The sequence below is a fragment of the Ambystoma mexicanum genome, chromosome 1p (genome assembly GCF_040938575.1).
Source record: "Ambystoma mexicanum isolate Mex_15411 chromosome 1p, UKY_AmexF1_1, whole genome shotgun sequence".
NCBI classification, from domain to species: domain Eukaryota; kingdom Metazoa; phylum Chordata; class Amphibia; order Caudata; family Ambystomatidae; genus Ambystoma; species Ambystoma mexicanum.
In genome coordinates, this window is record NC_090921.1 from 1,461,817,225 (window position 1) to 1,461,840,600 (window position 23,376).

Consider the following 23,376-nt stretch of genomic DNA (forward strand, 5'->3'; position numbering starts at 1 on the left):
ATCGTAGCCTACGTGTTCCTCGCGTACGCATGGTTTGTGTTGCTGGGGGCCACAGCATACTGCGGGATGTTTTTTCTTCACATACTGGCTACAGAGGGGTCGCGTACACGTCATCTTTTTTTGGGGTGGCTGAGCGTTACGCAACCCGTTTTTTCACCAGGGGTTACATAGAGCCTTGCTGGAGCACAGTGGTATGTTTTCCATCACATACCCTGCCCCCTCACTTCAATTGAAAGGACAATTGTTTGCTGCACCTCCCATTGCCCTAGTCCATCAGTGGCATGAACGGGAGGGCAACAAGTGGGAAGGGAAGCAAAGGTGGGCGGCCTGGCAGAGGTAGCCAAGGTGGACGAGGTGGAAGAGGTGTCCAGGCCTGTGCAGGGAGAACTATGCCCCCCATCCCCCACCCAGCAGGGTCAGGGAGATGCAGCTGATGCTCAGGTCCCCAGCAGTCGAGGTCACACACCAGCAGTGTCATCTGCTGTCCAGGGCAGCCAGGGTGTGGAAGCTGCAGGGGCAGCTGCGGCTACCACCACCCAGGCTCAAGGTCACCCAGCCCGGACTGTAGCAGTCCTGGCCCAGGGCCAGAGGGACTCAATGGCTGATTTCCATGTTCCGAAGGCCAAGACATGTGCGGTGCAAGGTCCTGGCACCAGCACACAGGTATCCAGAGCAGCAGTGTCATCTGCTGTACGCACCGGCCAGGGTCAGGAAGCTGAAGGGGCAGCTGTAGCAACCGCCACCCTGGCTCAGGGTCACCCAGCCAGGACTGTGTTGGTCCCGCGCCAGAGTGACTCGGGGGCCAATTCCCTTGTCACTAAGGGAAAGACAAATGCGGCACAGGGTCCTGGCAACAGCACTGAGGTACCGATACCTGCGAGCCAATCTTCTGTCGTAACATTAGTGGCCGATGCCATAGGCCAGTTCACCAGTACTCCAGCCCCTACTGGTACAAGCCACTCACAGTCTGCTCCACCCCGCAAGAAGCAAAGGTGTGATGTAGCGGTACAGGCTCAGACCCCAGATACGGCACAGGAGTCCCACACGTCGAGAAAGAGGAGTTTCTGTGTTCAGGAACTGGACATGCTCGTGGACTACGTGTTGGAACACGGCTGTGACATGCTGATGCAGGCAGGGAGCACACATACGCCTCCTCAGCGTATGGCCCACTGGCAGTGTCTCACGGACCGTATTAGCGCCTTCGGCTATGAGAGGTGCACAGCTTGTGATGTCTTGTAGCGTTGGAATGACCTCCGACGCTGAGCAAATGATAAGCTGGCTGCCAAGTTCGCCTCTACTCTGGTGACTGGCAGTGGGTCTTCACCAGAGGACAAAGAACTCACTGGACATGAAGAGATCGCCAATGATTTAATTGCAGTGGAGCAGATCCAAGGCGTGGGAGATTTGCCAATTTATGAGGCAATGTCCGGTGAGTGGGGATGCGTGTGTGTCCAGGCCATGTGTATGTTGCTTGGGTGATGTGTTATGATGGTCTGCCAGTTCAGACTAGATTGACATGACTGCCACGTGTGAACCATGTAATGTTTGACTGGTACGTGCTTGTTGTCATGCAAACTGCATACAAATGATGTGCTGCACACAGAGACCATCCTCATCACCACACCTGCTCCCTCCATGATACTCTCTGTGCAGCCTCTCTTGGCCCTATTCCTGCTCCAACCTGTAGCAGCGGATAGCCTGTGATGATCTTCCACTAACACTCGCCTTCGATCGTCACATGTCTGACGTCTCTTGAGAGGTTACCGTGCCAGCTGCACCTCATCAGAGGCATTCTTCCTTTCTTCTCTTTCCCCCAGCAGCTCACTGTCTCCAGAGGACTGGTAATTCCTATGGTGGACTACTGCAATGGGCTTTACCAGGATTTCTGTGATTCTACACTCTTCCCTCTGCAACTGAGCCAGACCTGGACTGTGTGAATAGTCCTTTAAGCTTGGTGCCAGGTATCTCCCTAGATCTGTGATGATGGCACAGGCTCACAGTGGCTACGAGTGTTCATTCCTGGACCCTGTGCATTCTCAGCAAGGCCCTATGGGTCCTGGGCCAGCAATTCCTTCAACTCCATCTCCAGTATTTACTTCCTTCTCATGGTCTTTGATCATCCCTTTCCTACTCCCTCAACGTCAGTTGCTCCTCATGGCAATTACTTTGTGGTTATCGTCTGTGTTGAGCTGGGGCCTCCCTCTGGTACAGCCTCCCTGCCTCTATGTAACTGGAGGTGTAGCTACTCCGGGTCTGGAGGCACTTCTGATGCTTCCTCATGCCTTTTGCTTTCGGTCCTCCTCTCCCCTGCTTTAGTCCCGGATGACTGAGAGAATGCACTTGTCACATGCCCACACTGGGAGCTACAACACGATCCGCTGAGCCACCATTTTAACTAATGCACTGCCTCCCCGCCATCCCCCCGCAATTGGGGGGGGGGTGCTGTATCCCTACAACCCACTACCAACACTTTACACATGATGACTGCACTTAACCTTACACTGCCATCAGGCCGCAACATTGACATTACTGGTTATGTATTTTTATTCATAGTTGAGGCCATTTCCATGTAGTGCACTGCACCCTCACACTTCAAAACCTGTTCTCCCCTTCAACATGCCTATTCACTTGTGTGATGTCAATGTGACCTAGCATTATAGAATCAGTGTGCCTGCCTTCCCTGTATTACACCACCCTAGCGTTGTTGCACCATGTGGCACATATGCGTTTTGAAATTGTGATTTCCATGTAATGTCATCTGACATGCATTGTACACGGCCCATGTACAATAGTATTCAACTTCCATCTGAGGCTGGTTGACCGTTCTGGCATGGCTATGCTACGTGCCATCTGTGTATTAGCATCAGTCATGTTTGTGGCAGGACTATGCCAGTCACATGCTTGTGTGTGAAGGAGGTGCTATGCACCATGCAGTACATGTGCTATTTCGGCCTTTGACACATCCATGTCTACTTTCATGCAACCCTTCACTTTCATTGACAATGTGTGACATGCCAGAATTATGTGTTGGCTGACAACATTGTGATACCTATGTGTGTGGCCTATGCTAGTTACATGTGTATTCATGTCTTTTTATTTTTTATTTGTGCAGGTGATGAGGCACTGGATGCAGTGGAGGAGGAAATGTATTCTGAGCCACAATCGGGCACCAGTGGAGGACGTGGTGTGGTAGCCCATGACAATCCATTGGTGCTACAGACCATCCTGGAAAGGGGTGTGTGGGAGTACATCTCTGAGGAAGCCTATGCCTCTGGTGCTGAATCGGACATGGAACCCTCATTGCTGTCGCAGGTGAGTGATTCTACTGTGGTTGCTGTTCTGTCCCAAACACCTGCCAAGGGGGGGGGGGGGGAGGCCCCTCACAGGACCAGTCAGTGTTGGAATGTCCGTCTGTGGTGTTTACGGCTGCATGGTCACGCACTGCAATATTGGCTCCTGTTCCTGAGGCAGCTGATTAAGGGAAGAATGCAGTCCTGCAGCCACAGAGACAGGCGGCACCAGCACAGCAAGGGCCACGTATCCTTGCGTTCGGCTGGTGTGTGGTCCGGCAACACGGTGGCCATATGCCACCTGTGAATACTGTGTAGGAGCTATCCATTAATGCTGTTGCACAACAACAGGGGGTATCATGCGAGATGTTGGCTCAGGGCATGGATAGGGCGGCCAATTCCATTCTCCCCCCCACCCCCCGAAAGACAGATTGAGCTCCAGCAGCAGGCATTGCAGTCCACATGCCGCTCACACAGGCTGGACATGTTGGCCAGCAACAGGAGCCGACGGGCTGAACTGGGGGCTCTGCACACAGCCATAGCTGCAGAGGCTGCGGCCCAAAGGGATGCCCTGAGGGAAGAGAATACCTCCCTCAGATCTACTCTAGGTGCACTCGAGTTATCTTGCAGTAGACTGGCAGAACAGCAGATGGAGCAGTTGACGCACAACATCTGTCGAACTACGTGCAACCCGTGAGATCTTGCAAGCGGAGATCCATGCATCCCATGAGGTCTTGCAAGCGGAACTCTGTGCATCCCGTGAGGTGGAGCATGCAGACCTCTTGCTGCAGAACCAAACCTATCAGGTCTGCATGCTCGCTTCCATTGAGGAGCAGACCAAGGCTATACGTGGTCAGCCTCCCTTACCACGCACACCTAATGCTACACCAGAGGGTGAAGACAGCATCGACACCTCTCCCACTCTATACTAGCCGTGAAGGCCATGAACACATGGAGGTATTTTTATTTTTTAATTATCAACATCCCCAGTCCACGATGGCTAATTTTTAAAAAAATGTTTAAACAAATGTTTAAACAAATGTTTGTGTCTAATGTGCATTCCTGTGACAGTGTGTTGCTTTGTGTGGCATCCGAAGGCATCCACGGTGTGTTCTGGCTGGGCCCATACAGGCTTGTCTCATGTTGGTACACTCCTTGTTTGTGCCTTAGGGTCCAGACACATATGCCACTCCTGCTTCCCCTTTCCATGGGCTTGCAGGGAGGGCAGTGTGTTACAGTAACTTACACAGAGGCATTGGGCTTCCATTATTCATGTGGCCAGTCTGAAGTCCAACCTGTGTATACACCCCTAGTGGGGATTCATGATCGTTTGTCCAGTGCATGGTTTGCATACCTTTTTGTTTGGACATTGGTAAATGTACTTTTTTCCTTGTAACATATTCATGCATTACCTTGCCCGTCTTCATTATTGTTGGCCTTCCTGCTGTATGTGTTTCCCTGCCCCCCTTTAGTTAGCAGAGACACACTCAAGATAGAAGGGGTCCATGTGGTAGTTTAGTCACATTGAGGCACTTGTTCTATTGTGATTGGTCACTGTCTGACATCGTCACTATTGGGTCCTGTGTTTATGATACGTTATGCTGGGCAATGGATGTTCCTGTGTACAATTTTATTTTGATGTGTGAGAGGGAGTTATTTCAGACCTGGTTCTGTTTATCGGAGTGCACTTTGTGACAGTAGTGTTGTGTTGGGCACTTATTTGTCACTTTTGACATTGCATGACATGGCATGGTGACGCAACCGGGTGACATGAAGTTTGGGAGGGTTTAGGTGACATACCTGCATTTAGATGTGTTCTTTTGCATGGGGTTAGTGGCATACTGCATCTTCAATGTGTGCCTTTTGTTCACACGAGATTGGGTTAGTTTAATTAGTTAGGGATGCAGACAATGTAGCACTTCCAAGGACACATTCTCAGGGTGGTAAGGTTGGGATAGTGGAGTGTCCCTTTGTCATCATCAATTGTCATCTGGAATGTGCCAGGCCTCTGTGCACTCCGCAGAGGTTAGATTTTAGGTGAAAAATTGCATCACAAGGTAGGTCCAGGCTGCCTCGCCACGTGCCCTTTCCCCTCCCATGTGCAGCGGGCGTGCATGTGGTTGGGAATGTAGGGGCACCACCATGTCCACCGGTACGCCACGCTGTGTTGCAACGTTGTGCAGGACACATGCTGCTGCAATGATCCTGCACACTACTGGTGGTGCATATACTAGCTGCCCACCAGAGTGGTCAAGGGAGCAGAAGCGTGACTTTAGCACTCCGAATGTGCACTCCACTATGGCCCTAGTTGCAATATGGGCTGCGCTGTATATTACCTGGGGTGGTATGGTGGGGTTCTGTATTGGCGTCATCATGTAGGTGCTCAGAGGGTAGGCACTGTCTCCTGGGGCAGTGAGAATGGTTGTCATGAGTTGGCTTTGTCTAGGTCTAACATGCATGCATGTGCCTGTCCATTTGTACTATCAATGAGCCATGTGTTGCCATGCCTCCCAGATCCCGGTGTAGGGGTGACATTCTGAATGGTGGACCCTGGATAGTTGGCATATACAGAGATAAGGATTCCCTTGGCATCACACACAACCTGCACCTTGATGGAATGCAAGTGCTTGCGATTGATGTGCTCTGTGACCCTAGGTGGAAGTAGGGCCACATGGGGGCAATCAATGGCACCGAGCACTTTGGGGGGGGGGGGTAAGTGTGCCACCCCATAAAAGTCCTGGACCACGGCCTGCCTTTCTGCGGGTGTTCTGGACATGTATATGTGCCTGCGGACAGAGGGGCGTGCAGTCATGATAGCCAACACCTGCTGTACACTGAAACGCCCCCCCCCCCCCCCCCCAACTATGGCGGTTGTCCACTGAAATGACCCAGTGGCCAAAAAAAATGCAGTACATTGAGCACCTTTTCCAAGGGGCTCAGTGCTTGGGAGCACAGAGTTGGTGATGTAAGGTCATCCTCCCACTCAGTGACCTGGTCTAAGATGATATGAGGTGGAAACCTATTCCTGCCATAGACCTGGTCATCAGGCATCCCAAAAAGGCTGGTACTGGGTAAAAAATAAATAAACAAATAAATAAATAAATAAACAAATAAATGCAGGCCCAGCCTAACCTCTTCCTCCTCCTGCGGTGTCCCACAATCACTGCTGCGAGAAATGGTACATTCATCGTGGCTGTATACACGTGTTGATTTTTCGCGCGCACTTTATGCACTGTTTTTGGTGCATGGTGACGACGCTTACGCCAGCTTTCGCATGGTGGACGTGCTTCCGGGTTTGCACGACTTTTGCTGCACGCCGGTGAGCCCGGTTCGATTCCATGAATACGCGTTAGCGCCCATTGAAAGTATTTTACTGTGGTACTTCTCACCTAACGCCCATATTTACGCTTGTTTTTCCCCCATTCCACGTGTGCCGCCCCCTTTTTAGGTGACTGCGCTAGGCGGTATGCGCCGTCGCTGGGCGTCTCGCGCAATGCATTCGTGTTGTCGCTGTGACATGTTGAGCCCACGCTGATTCCGCGCACGTCTCAGGCAAGCCACGCGCAATGTGTTCCATGAATCAGCAAATGTGCGCTTGCGCGGGTTTTCACACGCACGTTCCCCTTTTTACGCGCCGATTATTCCATGAATCGGGCCGTTAAGTGTGCATAAATGCAGCTTTTCGCCAGAATCGACAAAGATCACAGAAAGCTTGACTGGCAAGGCAGATCCTGGAGCGACCTCTTTCAAAGGAAATGTGCACCACACGCGAGTCACTAGGACATCATCAGACATTTTGAAAACAAAGGGCACCAACTGCCTTAAAATGTTAATCTGTTTTGGATACACTGCAATTTGAAATGTCTTTTGGGGCTCCAGATTGTGCTATCCATATTTTCTATTTTGTGCTAAGCTGATGTAGGCACACAGCTCATCTCTGTACTCAAACAATATGAGATTAGAACAAAACAAATATATACATCATGTACAACATTCAGCCACAAGAAAAACCAGCATGGACAGAGCCAATAGTCCTCTGGTCTTGCCATTTATAAGCGCCATGGTGCAAGTAGGAGAGTGCAAAGTTTCAAAAGGAGGATGTGAAAAGGGGTGCAGACTTGCACGAGGATGAGAAGAAAGGAGGATTGAGAGTGTGGGCCATCGATGATGAGCAAGAGGAACTATGAGCGACAATGTGGAGTGTGATAGGGTAAGAAATAAAGCGAGATTGTGAGAGAAGTATGAGAGGAGGGAGGCGAGTGGTAGGCATTTAGAGAAATTGGGGATAGGGGAAAACAGGAAATTGAATGGGGGTTGGGACAGCCAGGGTAGGTAGGGTGAGGTGGGGTGACGTAGAGAGAGTTGGGGTTGGGTGGGGGTAGAGTGATGTTTCAAGATAGCAGGGGTGTGGCAGGCGGGGTTAGGGCAGGCGGGCAGCAAGGCAGCAGGGTTGGGGCAAGACAGTGGGGGTGAGGGCAAGACGGTTGTCAAAAGGGATTTAATTTCAAAGTTCAAGGCAAAACCTTTTTTTACTATTACATTCTATAAAAAGGGCCAACTAAAGTAGTCGGTGGTTGTACAAGGGACTGCATTATTCAGCATCTTTGTTAAGTTTCTTTGTCCCCTCCAGACTTTCGCTTGAATGCAGTGAGCAGGCAGCAATTCAGGAATGCAAGGAATACTGCCAAACTGAACGAGGCAGGCCGAGGGACCATTGCAAGAGCTGAACGGCTGACTTGTCCAATGTTGACTCAATTAGTAAAACAAGAAAGGCATTAAATACAAAGTGTGCAAGCAAGATCCGCTGCTAGGCATAAGGACTCCATTATCCTCGCAGAGGGCGAGAGGACATGCCCTCAGCATTTGCTTCTTTTCAAATCCAGAGCATTTTGGATGTTATTCAGTCCGTTTTGGAGCAGAGTCTGAACAATCAGGGTCAGCTCGTTGTCCCAGAGCCAAAACAAACCTCCTACTGCTCAGGAATCTCACTGGCTCCTCAAAACTCGGTTTGAACTGGGCAAAGCATTTATTTTCGTATCCATTTACAATGGATCCTGCTGTTTAAAAGGAGGGTAAGGGGTGGCCGGACGTTACTGGATACGGCAGAATGAAAGAAATCAAAAGAGCAACTTGGGCTTTGAAAGGAACCTAGCAGTGCCGTGCGGCATATTCCACAACTACTCTACCTGAATAATAAAAACATAGACAGATGGAGAGAAGGAGGGGCAGAGAGAGGCGCAGCAGAAGCCGAACAGGGAGAGTTCTAAAATTAAAGTGCAAGATCAAAAGAGCAAGAAAGTGAAACACCAAAGAGCGAATGGGGGAGAAGAATAAGGTGAGGAGGAAGCAAACAGAAAAGGATTGACAGTATAGGGAAAGTAAGGACTAGAGAGACGCATACACTCTGGCAAAGGGATTTTCGTGCATGGATCATTTGGCAAAAGGAGAAACTTGGTAATAACCACAAGATGTCCGATTGTCACCCGTTTTTAGATCGGCTTTCCATCTGTACAAGTGGGGGGGCAGGTGTTGTAACGATAGGCAGTGGATCAAATTCCCCTCTACCTCAACCCCATTGTAGCATTCCAATTGTACCAATTCTGAGCGTCCCTTTCCTATTTCTGCTTCTTGATCCTCCCTTTTTGGCCAGTTTTCATTCACAGCCTACATACGGTCAGGTTACCCTGGACACTTGCACGGTAGTCCAATTTCTAGGAAAGGGTATTGGGGTTGTAAGTCTGTGATAGTGGTGAGTGATGCTGTATAAAAGGTTTATTAACATAACATAATACAAGCCACCCACATGCTGGATGTTCTCATTGTTCATATGAGATAAGACCCAAGGCACTAGAGCGTCATGTCAGCTCAACAGGTTTCTTACCGTGAGAGTGCAAAGAGACCCGTCAGCAGGGGTACCAGTTTAAGGAGCTCCTGAGGTAGGTAGGTGGCCAGCACGGCCATGTTGAAGAAGTACAGGACGAACAGGTAGACAGACTGAGTCGCATACCGTCGGTGGATCTCCACTTCCCTTTCCCTTTTCCCAAAAGGATCAAAGGACGAGGCGCACAGGCGTGAAATGCCGTAAACTATCAAACCTGCACAAAAAACAGAGTCAAACAATTCACAAACAGCCAGAAGATCTCAGAGCATTCTGTGGTCATACAGAAAGGGTTCCCTCAACACAATACCCACACCCAGCTAACAAGACTTCAAGCAGTGCACGCTTACCAGTAAACGAGCAGTGTAAATTACCAACACAGGCATTTGTTAAGGGAAACAAGCAAGCAAAGTGGTACTCAACTGTATAGGAATGAAAGATTACCATTTTAGCCAACAATGAAAACTGCAATGCTATGTGTTTTCTTGCACAGAATTCCACCCGCATAATGTGTGCATGGATTCAGGTAACTTGGAGTTTATACGTTTTCATAATTCCCTTTGCCAGTATTGATAGGCCTTAACAGTTCCTTGTAGATTGCTTAGGTTAGTAAAGTAGTGAGCATGAGAAGTTCTGACCTCCCCAGTTATACATGTGGTTCTCCAAAGTGTTCTTTAAAGGTCCTGCATTTCTAAAACGTCCCAACATTTAATTGTCCCAAGTTCTCCGTATATTTTATTTTTCCCACCCGCATTGTATGCTCCAATGTGACTGGTTAGTATCCAAATGGCCATAGAGAACAGCCTAACAGTAATGGATCATTTTATTCACAAAGAGGCAAACCAATGGATCGCTCCCTTTCTTAGCTCCCACATATAACAAGTGTAATAAGGTAGGTCATGGGGTGGGAGGGACTTTATCCAAATATTCATATGACAGTATGAGGATGGAGACCAACTGGAACCTCTTAACCCCACCTCACACTTAAGAGGATGTCTAATTTGCTAGGCAAGAGAAACATTTCAGAGTATCACAGGGCAATAACGCTTAATCAAGGGGAGCGCATCCAAACAGGCAGAGGCACGCTCTGCGAAGCTAGAACTTCCCTGCATATAAAGTAATGTGGGGTGTCAGCACATTTCCCTGGTGAAATATGTAGTGGTTCCCACTAGTGAGATGCTCATCTCCTTAGGCTTGGTGAGATACATGGCCAAGTGGTGACAGTACACTCACATTTTTACCAATTGGAAATTCATTTGAAGGAAGTCTGGAGGGGTGTATTCAAGTCTTGAGCAAGGTGAACCAGGACTGCAGTCAACTTTATACTCCTCCATAAAACACACCTCAGGCCAATTAGAGAGCTGGACCACTGTGTTGTCGGTCCTTGATTGCGAACTGCGATTTAGCCGCAACGCATTTGCACACTTAGCCAGCTCGTAGATCAGCCCACTAGACCCTCCCGCACATAGCCAGATTTCGCCTTGCCGCGAGCCAAGTAATTAGAATCTACACTGCTATGAACACGGCTTCTGCGGTGCATATGATAGGTCAAACCTGCATCTTACATTCAAGTGTCTTCCGCTGTGGTACTGAAAACCACACACACGTTATTAATATTTAATGGGCATTAAGACTTAGGCGCAAGTGGATAACGAACCAGGTTGGGATACACAGAAAACAGTTTTTTTCTCAAAGTGCCATTCATTAATGTTTCTCATATATAGGTTTCTACTCGTTTTGCCAGCGTTACTTAATCTCTCACAATAGTATCTTCCACTGCCTTACTCCTTTCTCTGTTGCCAGTCTCTTTGGTTTTTCAATGTCTTTATAAGTATCCCAGTCCTCCTCTGCTTCACATTCCATCAGGTTTCTCATTACCTACCTCAGACTCTCAGTCCTTTCTAAACCGCTCCACAACCGCTCAGGTTCTAGACCTCTTTCAGAGTGCTTAACACCTCATAGGTTCTAGGTCGCTAGTTTCCTTCAGCATCCCCATGTAGAAGCCAGGTACTGGGAGTCAGAATCTCTCTCCGTCAGCCACTATGTACAGCAGCTCCAGCATTCCTCCTCCTGCTCCTGGTCCTCTTCAGCAATCCATGTCTTCCAATAATCCTTTTCTTGATCCCATGTTTCTGGGGATTTACCTACACCTTTCTTTGAAATTCCATTGTTCTTTGTATTTCGATCTCTGTCCCTTTACCCATCATGAAGTGCTTTTTGGTTTCTGCCACATTACAGCGGAAGGCAAGATGATTTAAAACAGGTCAGCCATCTTGGATTGTGTCCACTATTTTATTTGGGGAAGCCATCACATTGAACAGACATCTTACAGTTAGAATGTCAATTAAAGTGAGGTTTTGGGTACCTCAGGAGCTTTGTTGCTGCCCACTCAATGTTGTTCCTTCGCAGCAATGCATCCACAGTGCTACTCGTAAGATGAAAAGAGAGTCGTCTACAGCAAGGACATGACCCAACTGGGCTATCTTTCTGTGATATTACATTTTTAAGGGATCAAACAACGCTGCAGGTGTCGATGTATTTGTCAGGGTGGGGGGAAAGAGCTGGGGAACACACTAGTGCCGTTTGATTTCCAATTTAAAGCATTTGTTTGTGTGTTGGGACAAAGAAAATCATGGCAAACTTAAATTAAGCAGCAACGGGAAAGTCAATCAGAATTTGATTACACGTTTCTTAGACTTTCACCGAGGTTCTTGTCAACATATTGGACTATACACAGGTTCAGGCGATTGGAACAAGGAGAGCTCCTTGTGACACCACGTCAGAAATTGTTTGATGGGAATAGTAGATCTCTGCAATGCCCTTGCACCAATTGTTGCATTAAAGAAAACCCACTGAACAGGGTAGAATGCATATTTGTGAATGTGGTTGTTAAGGACTTCGGAATACATTTTGTAAAATAAGTAGGAAACGAAAAAGGACCCCCAATGAATAGAATACATTAAAAACCGAATAATGAAAAGCACCACGTGGCCAAGATTAACCACATGTGATCTAGCCTATTTGCTCGCATTTATTTACCACATTTCCTCACAAATATATATGTGGGGTTGGGGTTAGGTATTTAATTATGTTGGGGGAGACGCAGAGGGTCTCCCCCTGCATTGTATGTGCATGGAAATTCGTTTAAAAAAATTACAAACAAATGAACCCCGAGCAAATCATGGAAGCAACTGCATGAGCTAGTTCAGCGAGGCAAGTCCTTACAACTTAGGGACAACCTGAAAGTCACGTTGAATTTCAGTGTGGGTCAACTCGCACCATATTTCCAAATCTAGTGTACTAGAATGGCAGGTCACCGTTACCAATTTTTGAATTCGTCGGAACCACTGGCATTTATGTGCGCGCCTTTCGTTTCCTCGGTTCTTGGGCTGTCTCCACCAGTACAGAAGTGGATCCCCCATTCCTGTGCTTTCATTGAACACATGCATTCAGGAGAAGTGAAGTCTTGGATAACCTCAATTGAATAAATTGGATGCACAACAGATAGCAAGGACTTGTACGAGCAAGAGTGGTGTATTGTGGTCATGACACCACCTCCTCGTCCTGTCCAAGAGTGCCACTGCAAGGGGGATAAAACTGTTTCAAGTTGAGCAGCTATAGCTCTGGCGAAGAGGACATTAGGAGCTGGACATCACTTTGTCCAACAACACTTGCCCCTTGGAACCAACGCTCGTTTTGGGAGGATATTGCTGGTGAATTAGTCGTACGCATGTACATACGAACGAAGGAAACATTAATTTTGCCTTTCAAGTAACAGGCAAGCAAGAGTTCACATTTAAATCAAATGTAGAGTTTCACTTTTGAACATGCCTTTACATTAGGATGTTATTCTCACCTCTTGTTAGAAATCGGTGGACAGTAGGTGCATTTCTCAGTGGGAAGGTGCATGCCTGTAACTGGCTTTTGCCAGTGCCAGGGTTAAGAGCCCTCCCTTGTGAAAGGGTATTTGGAAATTGGGTGCTATAGAAATGATCATGGGGAAATGTAGCTTTATGACATTATATGTACAGTAGTATATGGGTCACCAACAGGGACCTCAAGCATTTTAACAAATCCATGGTTACGGCACGGGAGGCACACATATTGCGGCAGGGAAAGCGGGGGGAGTGAATGTCTGGTACTCAAGTTTGCTTCCCTCTTCTTTGGGGAGTGGAAATAGCAAGGAGGAAGATCGAGGCATCAATATGTAGCAAGAATAGGGGTAGAAATGTAGAAAGATGAGAGAAGCCAAGTGTAGGCTACCATAGAATAGGATGACAAAAAAGAAGAAGGGGTTGACTAGCGTCTCTCATGTGGTTCATTCAAAACTAAACTTTGTCAGCAAGTTCCAAAAAAATAAAATAAAAAATAAAAGACAAGAACAACAAACAGCATTCCTTCTTACACGAGTCAAAGCAAGGGCCGTTCATCAAGAAGCTTACCTAGAACGATGGGGAAGGTAGCAAACACGCCACAGCGCAGTGTGTAGATCAGTCTGTTGCCAATCGTGGTCATCAGTGGCACATCGAAAGGAAGAAAGACGTAAGCACCATACAAGAAACATGGGAAGATCACAATTGCTGCAATGAAGGAGGCAACAGCCTTTAGGCTACTGGGGGTGCAGCTCTGGCAGTTGCAGCGGCTAGCCTTCGGTTCAGGCACTTCGGCGAGGCTGCATTCAGAACCAGCCCTGCAAGGGTGCATGCTGTAACGAAGGTCGCTGGATGGGCTCTGGCAAAGTAAGACTTGTTTTTCAGGGTCTAGCGGCCCCATTTCTAATGCCCCGTACATTTCAGATAGTTCTTTCTTCTTCTTCCCAGTGCTGCTCACAGAGTCCCGATCGCGGCAGTCTAGAGCTAGGCTGTGATTGCCAGACACCACATGGACAAAAACTTGACTTGCAAGCTCGGGCATCAAGTTCTCATCTTCACCCTCTTGAGCTTCACCATTTCCACCCTGGAAGACATCAGACAGACTTCCTTCTTTGTTGCTAGACAGTGTGCCCAACCCTTCATCAGAGTAGGGTGTACTATCCACTTCTGGCAATTCTTTAACACAGTCAGTCGCAACAGTAGCCAGCTTGACATCGTCGCTCAAGGAGTTATTCATGGTGCTCTCCCACTGCAGAGTAGATTCATTGTGGTTGAAGGAGCAGTCATCATCTGCCTCCTTTTCATGGTCACTGAAGTACACTCTCCGGTTTGATCCCAATGAGGGACTTCTTCCATCTTCAAATGAAGAGTCAACAGCATGTAGCGGGACAGTAGATGCCATGTTCAAGTCCCTCAGAGATGTTTCAGATACAAAATGGGGAGGCAGAACCTCCCAGAGAACCCAGATTGGTTGTAGTGGTCCCTTGTCTCGTTTTCAGTACCAGACAGGGCTTTTACGTTTTTAAAAGCATTGCTGGGGCAATTTTCATCCTGCAAAGACAAAGCAAACTGTAGCATCAACAATTGCCACACAAAGCCAATGTTAACATTGCAAAGGCAACATACATTTAGCAGTAAATGAAGCCTGTACCTGGCTACGTCCTACCCACCAAAAGGCTGTTGCCAACAGATAATCTTAGTGCACTCTCGATTGTATTGTATCCAATAAACACCTTTATTACATTTCGAAAAGCCAGTTCATTGCATTCAAAACATATTCCATAAAATAAAATACAAATGTCTTTTCTTTCTCAACAAAAAATGTCCTCAATCAAATTAAATCCTGCACAAATGTCACAAATATGTTAGCAATCCAAAATGTTGCTTATCGTTCCAATTATGACACAAATACAATGTTTTTCAAATGAACTGTTACACTCTTAACCAACTGTGTCCACATCATGTGTTTCTATAGATCAAAACATTGGTCGAATGTGTGCCACCCAAAAACAGGCTTACCTTGAAGGAAACAACATAAATCACAACTGGAACATCCACACTTGCAAGGGTCAGCATTGGTTCCATACAAATCGGAATATCAAAAAACAAAGGAAACAAGCATTGGTAGTTGTGTGTAGGAATGGGAAAGGCATTTGCCAGGCACGGCTGTAGGGATATTAACTGCCCATTGATGGTGGCAGCTGTAAAATAGTGCGAGTACCTGCTCATACTTTATTTCCAGGGCTCAGAAAACGTGTAGCCCTTTCTCTATTCCTCCAAGATGGGGATGTGACCTGTCTCTCTACCTGCACCTTCCAACGAAATGAACTAAAAAAAAAAAAGGGGGGGTAGCCTGGGTCAGGTAAAGACCTCATGATGGCCAAGGTTTAAACCACACTCTATGGCAAATTCCTTGGGGGGTAGGAGGACTATGACCGATTACCAATCTGCCATTCTTTGCGAAGAGCTGAGAATAAAAAAACAGCTTCAATTTTCCCTGGCTTTTTAATGTGTACATGCAACCACTGCCTCTCACTGCTCACCGGTTTGACCCTTGGTGTGTCCTTTTGAATGATCCCACCGTGATGCAGAGGTGGCATTTCCCCTTCTCTTTGTCTCCTAGTCGTATCAGTGTATAGAAAAGGACGGTCATGTCCTCCTGCCACGGTTTATCCCTTTAAGATTCAGGGAAAAGAACACTGAGGCGGACACCGAGGACTGTGCCACAACCGGGGAAAAGCCCTTATGGCTGAAAAAAGAAAAAAAAAAAAAAAAAGGATCTAATGTTGACCAGAGGCAGAAGAATGAAGGAAACGTTGGAAAAGATCCTTTGTGAATCCAGGCGAGATGATGAAGCAAAATATTTATTTATAATGTGCTTACAGCTTGGAATAGCTTTGCATATAAATACAGTACACAAAAAACCCAGTGTTATACGATAAAAATGTTCACAGGAAAGAGACATTCCAAGATATAAGACATGAATATATCCCATTGGATAATTTGGTTAAAATTTCAATACTTATATCAATTTGATGTATTTTAGGATGTCATTTTTTGCTAGAATTTCCCTCAAACAGTTCCATCGTATTTTGGCATCATGCATTCATTACACAGTGTATTAAGGCTGTTGCAGTACCTCATAATGTGTTCAGTTGATTCAATCGTTTCCTCACTGCACAGTCTGCATAAACGCTCAGTAAATGGAATACCAAATCATGTTCCTATAGTTGCCAGTACTCCTCAAACATTGAACTTAAGACACTTTGACAGTGACACTATTTGGGAATTCAAATATATATCCTGGGGCAGTATGACAGACACAGGTTGCTGGACTGAAGCAAGAGGCGGGGGCCCAAAGAAGGAGGCAAGCAACAAGTCCGCAGTGAAGCAAAAAGAGGGCAGAGAAGAATCAAGTAGACAGTCAGAGCGGAGGGAACAGTAAAACTAGCGTCTCACCCAAAGCAGGAGTCCAAAGGGTTGCAATGCGGCGAGCCGTGGCACGCATTGTGAGGAAATACCAAAACCCTGGCACCATCTTGGAGGAAGACTAGACCGGCAATGGCACAAGTACAGGAAACATTATGGACTATTGGGCTGCCTTGCTCCACCTGTGCCACAGTGTCCACCATGTCGCTGTGAAACTGCCTCTACTACTAGAGTCCCATGTAGAATGCTTCCACCTCTATGTGGCCACATAAAGGTTCTTGATAATGGGTGTGGCAAAACAATTTGCCTACTGTATCACAACTCTAGGATTGGTTGGCTGCAAACTTGCTCGGTCTCAAAACTGGTAAAACCGAAATGCTCAACATCTGTCACTCGTATTCCATACATTTCTATAACCCAGTGTGGTAATGGAGTCGAGCGCTGCACCAGGTCAGGCCACGGCCCCACCGGTTCCCAATTATGGGCAAAGATACAAACTAAGAAACGCTCTGTGAACTGTCAGAAAAACTAAGAATCACATATCCACCATTAAGAGTAGGGTTGCTGTGTAACACATGTAGGACACGAGGTAAGTTTACACTTCTAGAAGTATGATGTTCCAGGGCACGTAGATAGGGTACACATGCAACAGACACTCAGAGCAAGACACCAAGAACACTAACATGAGGGAGAGAAAAACGAAGTTACGCCATTATGCAGACAAAAACCAGCAAGGTCTCAAATCTGAAATGCTGCATCCAGACATAAATTGTTTAGCACACAGTTTTTCCAGGCCTCACAAAGCCCAGACAGTATCACACCACCAATGTCAGTGCGCCGAAGGGAGAGTTGCCCAAGAAGCTGAAACAGATAATGTTTTCCAGCACACACAACATACAATTATACTGTTGATTAGTTTCAGTTGGTAGCAATGAGCAATGTACACATGGCTACCGTGGCAATTGATTCCACAATGAATGAACGCACACCACCCCAAGCGGCCATCGAACAAAAGCACACACACACACACACACACACACACACACACCAGTTGTAACATCCCAATACATGAGAAAAAAAAGACATTAGGACAGCGGTCTCTTACCACGTGACTGAAACAATGGTCATTCAGTCTGGGCCCAATTAACGTAATCGACATGCCCAAGGCCACACACAAGCTGGTAGATGGGCCTCAAGCTCGCCCACTTCTCCTTTCCCCACCCTGTGCCTTGGCACTGCATAAGAGTGTCCAAGGCTAGTTGAGCAAATGACTGGCCAATCAAATGATGTTTTCCTATCAACTATTCTAGTAGGGTGCCAACCAATATCAAGTTAAATTGAATTGTATCATTTGTAGAAGGATGTACCTTGGAGGAGTTAGTAGCTGTGAAAGGACCAATAATATTAGGTTTGCTTATAGATAACTATGTGTTCTATACTCCATCAACAAATCAAATTAGGAGAGTAGACTTTTTTTTTAATGATGATTACTAACAAGTCCAGTTGTTACCAACACCATTTTGAGATTGTCTTTTGTACGCTATCCCAGCAGGTGTATGTATTCCAATAAAGCTGGGTTTCTTTGTGCACTGGAGTTACTCTTGTTATTGAGTTTTTATTGGTGATTGGTATTTGGGCCTATCTTAACACCGCCCAAACCAACCAACAGCCTGTACTTAGGCATGCTCAAATAACGGTTGAACAAGATTCATGTCATCATGAACAGAGCAGCCAAATCCCCGCATTAAACCAACTCGATCATGCGTCGTCCGCATTCCAACCTCTTCCCAGGAGTTATGCGAACCAAAAAATACACTTCAATGTCTTACACCGGTTCCACAAAATCTTATGGAACAAAGACCCTTCCTCCCTAAGGAACCACATTCCCAAACTATTGCCCCATGCTACTTAGATTGCATCGCCCAAGAGATTAGGCCATTTGCTGTTCAAGGCTCAGCCTATGGGATGTGCTCCCAACAGCTAACAGAACCCCAGGAAATTTCGGGACCGAGTGAAAGACCTCTTGAAGACCCTTCACACTTTTCAATGCCAGGAAGAGTCCCCCTACTCCCATCATTGACTCTCCAATGCTATTTCTGCTTTGCTATCCTCCCAGTACACCCTACGATGATGTGATTTGATGCAGATTCCAGTCTCTCCTAAATTGACCTCCATTCACACACATCACTAAGCAAGGAAGAAGCTGCTGGTAAGCACAAAGTTCTGGTCTTCTGGAAGCTCCTTGCTTTTGTGCTGGTTTGGAAGCTTCTGAGAATTTTGTCAGGCACGGCAGTCCTTTATGTAGTTTACACAAGAGCTGCTGATCCTCATGCGGCCCCCCCATTTATGCGCCAAGTGGATTTCCACTGCACTGGAGTAATGTACGATCATCCTGCATGTCTCCCTAAAGGAATGATCTTGCCGAAGAGGGCAGCATTAGTAATAGGAGACATATCTGAGCCATCTCCAGGTACTTCAGAGAACGGCCAGTGGGCCCTAGTAATCTTACTTTCCTGCTCCCCCATCTTCCTCTAGCAGGGGTGCACAGCCGTTGTCACTGGGGTGCCGAAAGGACCACACAAGTCCCATACAGTGGGGCGAACTATGCTTGGGAATGAGCGGGTGGTAGGACCATTGGTGCAAAATTTAGAGTAAAAAAGAAACATGGGTTTTGAAGTGTATTTTTTTATTACTTTTTACTGTGACACGTTATATATAATCCTTTAATGGCATTAACAAGGACTGGCTAACTGACTGACTAACTTAAGGCCAGGCAACACTTCATTAAACTCATTTGACTTGGAGGGCCATATACGATGTCCTGAAGGGCTGCCTTAGGCCCACGGGCTGTATGTAGTGTTCGACAGCTGGACAATCCTATTACTTGGTGTCTTACAATTCAAAGTGATGGTATTTGCGGGGTAAAAATGGGAATTATGTGTGGCCCAATTATAACATTACAGGGCCAACAGTAACGTGGTGAAGGATGAAGCACCGTGAACTAACCTGGGTAAAAGGGGTGGACCAAGGCAAGAGGGGCAGTGTTAAAGGGCAGAATAGCATGGTGCCATCTTGACAGGGGTCCTGGCACCGTGTTAGTGGTGTGAGCAAGGCCAACAGGTGTTGTCCTGATCCATGTTCCTTATGCATCGCATGGCCACCCGGACGAAGGTGCTGCAGCTCCCACGAGGAAGCATGCAAAGGCCAGTAAAGGGATCTGTGGCACTCGCAAATCGTGCCTTGCTCTTTTGGGTGAATCCTCGCCAGCAGTTCCTTATCTCAGGGGGCGAGGTGGGAAAAGTAAATTGCGTGTGGGAGTCAGACTGAAGGAAAGGACTGGCACAAGTTGACTTCGGAGCTCCATATGCAGGGGAAATGGCAGTGCAGGGGGCACAGAGTATTGGTGGAACTCCGGCAGCACCCGTGTCAGGCCTCTGCTGGAATTACATTTTTGTCCCCCAGTCTTGGTTTGGTTTAAACACAGTACACTAAGTTTATATAAAAAGGAGTATACAGACACTGCCATAGATTTTGGAGTGACCCTTTGAACTCGCAAATCAAAGCTACCGATTATTTTTGGTGAACATGCATCTCTTAGACCCCACTTGGCTTTCAAGTCTGAGAACCCCAAAGTACTCGGATCATAAAAGGAAAACTCAATATTTTGCAAAGCCGATTACTCCAAATGAGCTTTTTTGACATAAAAACTAATTTATTTCGTGGGCCCGACATTTAAAAAAAAAAAAAAAAAAAAAAAAAAAAAAAAAAATTTAAAAAATGACACACTAAAGAGCAACAAACTGCATGCCTGTATCAAACAATTACTCAAGGCAGGCGACTATCCAAGCAAGCTCGTCCTCTATAGCCTGCAAGCAAACAACTTCACAACAACAAAAGAGGACAAACAGAAGTTAGGAATTGGGTGGGCACGGTTGGGGGGGGGGGGCGAATGGTCCGTAGAGCGCCAGTGCTAGCACATGCGGAGTGGGCCACAAAGAGCAGTCCTCAAATTGTAGAATCTTCTTTAAATGTAAAGCTATATGTATGTATGTATGTATGTATGTAGGTAGGTCTGTCCGGCTATACAAATCCACCACCTTGAACCCACTGCTATCAAATTTATCTTGGATTCCTCATTTGTCTGGGGCAAGATTGGAGTCTATGTTTGGATGCAACCAGATTCACTACAGTAGGTACTAGAAGGAGGCAAAATTTGACATGTTGGTGATTCCTATAAAATGTATTACTACTGTATACAGTTTGGAAGTGTTTATCAAAGCATTTTTAAAAGGGAATATCATTTTTAAAAAGGAATATAACACGCCACTACAAATACAGGGAAATGGCAAGGTAACAGTTTGATTAAGTTCATTCACGAGAAAAGAGCACAATCAATCAATCTTTCTTGGACATTTTCTCAAATGTTCTGAAGTCATCGAGTGACTGAAACATGCCGCACAAAAAACGAACATCACTTGGAAAAGCTCCATCTGATGTAAAGCGAAAATCAATATCAAGAGCTTCTGAAACCCAACAACAAACAGCAGCATGACTTGCCAACCAGAGGACAAGAGCAACTTTCTCCAGGGCACATGAGATGCCAGAGCAAACTGAAGCAAGACTTGCTGACATGAGGACAAGGGCAACATCCTCCAGGACACATGAGACACCACTGGATCAGGACACGGGAAACGCAGGGTACCCCAGCTAGTCTTCCATACATTCAGAAAGAAACTGTCAATTGTTGAAAACCTGAGGTTTTACTCCCTGCATGATGAAGCTGCCTGCGAGGGCGATGACCAGGGGCAAGGAAGAGTGGTAGTGGGGGGAATTTCATAAAAATCAAACACCAAGCTCAGATGAATAGCAGCTCCTGCCTACATTCAGAGGTTGCACTCGCTGATGTCCTGAACTGGGTACGGGTGAATGTGGAACAAGCACATGGCTTCCCAGGCTGTGCGAGGGCGATAATCATGGCCTCGAAAAATAATCAAGCCAAAATCCTTTTTCTGTCGTAGCACCCCTGCTACAACAAAGTTTAACAAGAGATGGCCGATGGCCACCCAAGGAGTTACAACCAATCACCAATAACGGAGTGAAAAATGGCAGCCCTGTAGAACAGGGTGGCGTCTATAAATGCTTGAATCAGCTCCTGCGCAAAAGAGGTGCAGGAGATGGCCAGGGGGTCACCAATTGTTGAAATAAGGTGAATGTAGCAATGAAGGGGACCCAACTCCAAGAGTTTTTTTCCCCCAATCTCGAATTAAGAATTTACCTTAAATCGAGGCATATTAGGTCTCTCTACCGTTGCTCAAACAAGATTGAGTGACTTGTTGCAAGCACTTCTGGATTACGCTTTGCAATTTGAGAATACAGGGGGGTAGGTGATAACGGCGCACAAGGCGTTTGTCTCTCAACTCGAAGTCCAAGCGACAACAAATTAAGGAAAGTCATTGATAGTATATCCAGTGCTTCAGTTGGGCTAAGAGACAGAAATACATTTTGCATTGCACAAGAGTGATGCATTTCCTCGATTTTGCAAAAGAAACCAACCGAGACAAGAAAGCCAGGAAATAAGAACGGGATTGATAACTTGGCCCAGCATCTGGCTAGCTGGCATACAAGGAGGAAACCCCCAGACCATGGCCGGCCGCAGGGCGGGCCAGGTCACCACACGGGGTGCCCCCACCACACCAGCTCAGGAGGGGGTCTTTCAAGGACTCCCTCGAGCTGGCATAATGCGAGAATACGATGATCACCTCCCGCTCCGACGCAGGAGCGTGGCGGCATTCATTGGAGTAGGGTCCTCATGCACAAGTGCCACCCCATATGTTCATGTAGCCCATGCTTTCCCCAAGGGTTTTAGGAGGAAAGAAGCCTTGTACGGTTTGGGTTTTGTTAAAAGTCGGCCAATCGTGACGGGGTGCTTGCTGTAGGATGCATGATGCTCGGGGGTAATGGTGTAACATTGCTGAGCTTTTGACAGTTTCTACCGGTTACTGTGCCAATGCTCTGTGCCATGCATCTTCCCCATCCCCCGCCTCATACAGGAGTATATTCTTACTCGGGCCTGCTACACCATTGAGCTGGCCGGGCTTCAGCCCCCCCTGAAATTTGCGTAGAGGGACAGGGCTTTTTGTTACTCAGTGGGGAGAGGAGCCTTTCCTAGAACCGGCAGTTTTACTGTGCTCGTGCAGAAACATCCATTTGTACAAACACAGTAAAACTTTAAAGCTGCTAGTTTCAGCAAAGGCTTTCATCACCGCACTGCCTTAGAAAAATGAAATGCACACATCAGCCCCCTCCGAACGGATGCAAGCGAATATATAACAACGTTATGTGTTCTTTCACGACTGAGGGGGGTTGGGGGGGAGGGGTTTATGTGCACACTTGCTTTTTGTTAGGCAGAGAGGCGAGAGAAGCCTTTTCTGAACCTAGCAGTGCGAGAGCGTTGCACGTTAGCTCATTCTGCATGTGTGCAAGGAGTGTGTATGCAATGGATGAGTGGGTGTGAATGAGTGTCAGATGTATGGGGAGCTAGGTGCGCATGCAAATGAGCGAGTGTATGGTCAATGGTAGTGGGTGTATACATACACGTGTGTGTGTGTTCGCTTGTGCGTAATGCTGGACAGAGGAGCAGATTCTGGCGGGTACAGGTGGGGAGGTTGGTAGGAGAGGGACGGGTGGGGTAATTGGGATAGACTATAGTTACACCCCCCCCCAAATGTAGGTTTCTTTGAACTCCTAGTCTTACTTATAAGGCGTGGATTCTTTGTGTACACGCCATACATACATGATGATTTTTTACTTGCTGGAACACGTCATTGATACTTTAAATAATAAAGATTGGAATAAAAAGCCTGGACTGGAGAAGGAGTTCGTATTTTTTAATAAACATTGGTGTCAA

The 23,376-nt window shown here is 46.9% G+C and overlaps 1 protein-coding gene across 1 annotated transcript in view; it reads right to left on the reverse strand.

The window, feature by feature from the left end:
• TMEM79 (transmembrane protein 79) overlaps nt 1–23,376 on the reverse strand; it is a 109,046-nt gene that overhangs the window by 62,824 nt on the left and 22,846 nt on the right. Inside the window, exons 2-3 of the mRNA XM_069607111.1 lie at nt 13,611–14,591; nt 9,172–9,385 (exon numbers count right to left, since the gene is read on the reverse strand). Of these exons, the coding sequence (XP_069463212.1) occupies nt 9,172–9,385; nt 13,611–14,442 (1,046 nt within the window). The 5' untranslated portion in view covers nt 14,443–14,591. The remainder of the gene's footprint in view (nt 1–9,171; nt 9,386–13,610; nt 14,592–23,376) is intronic.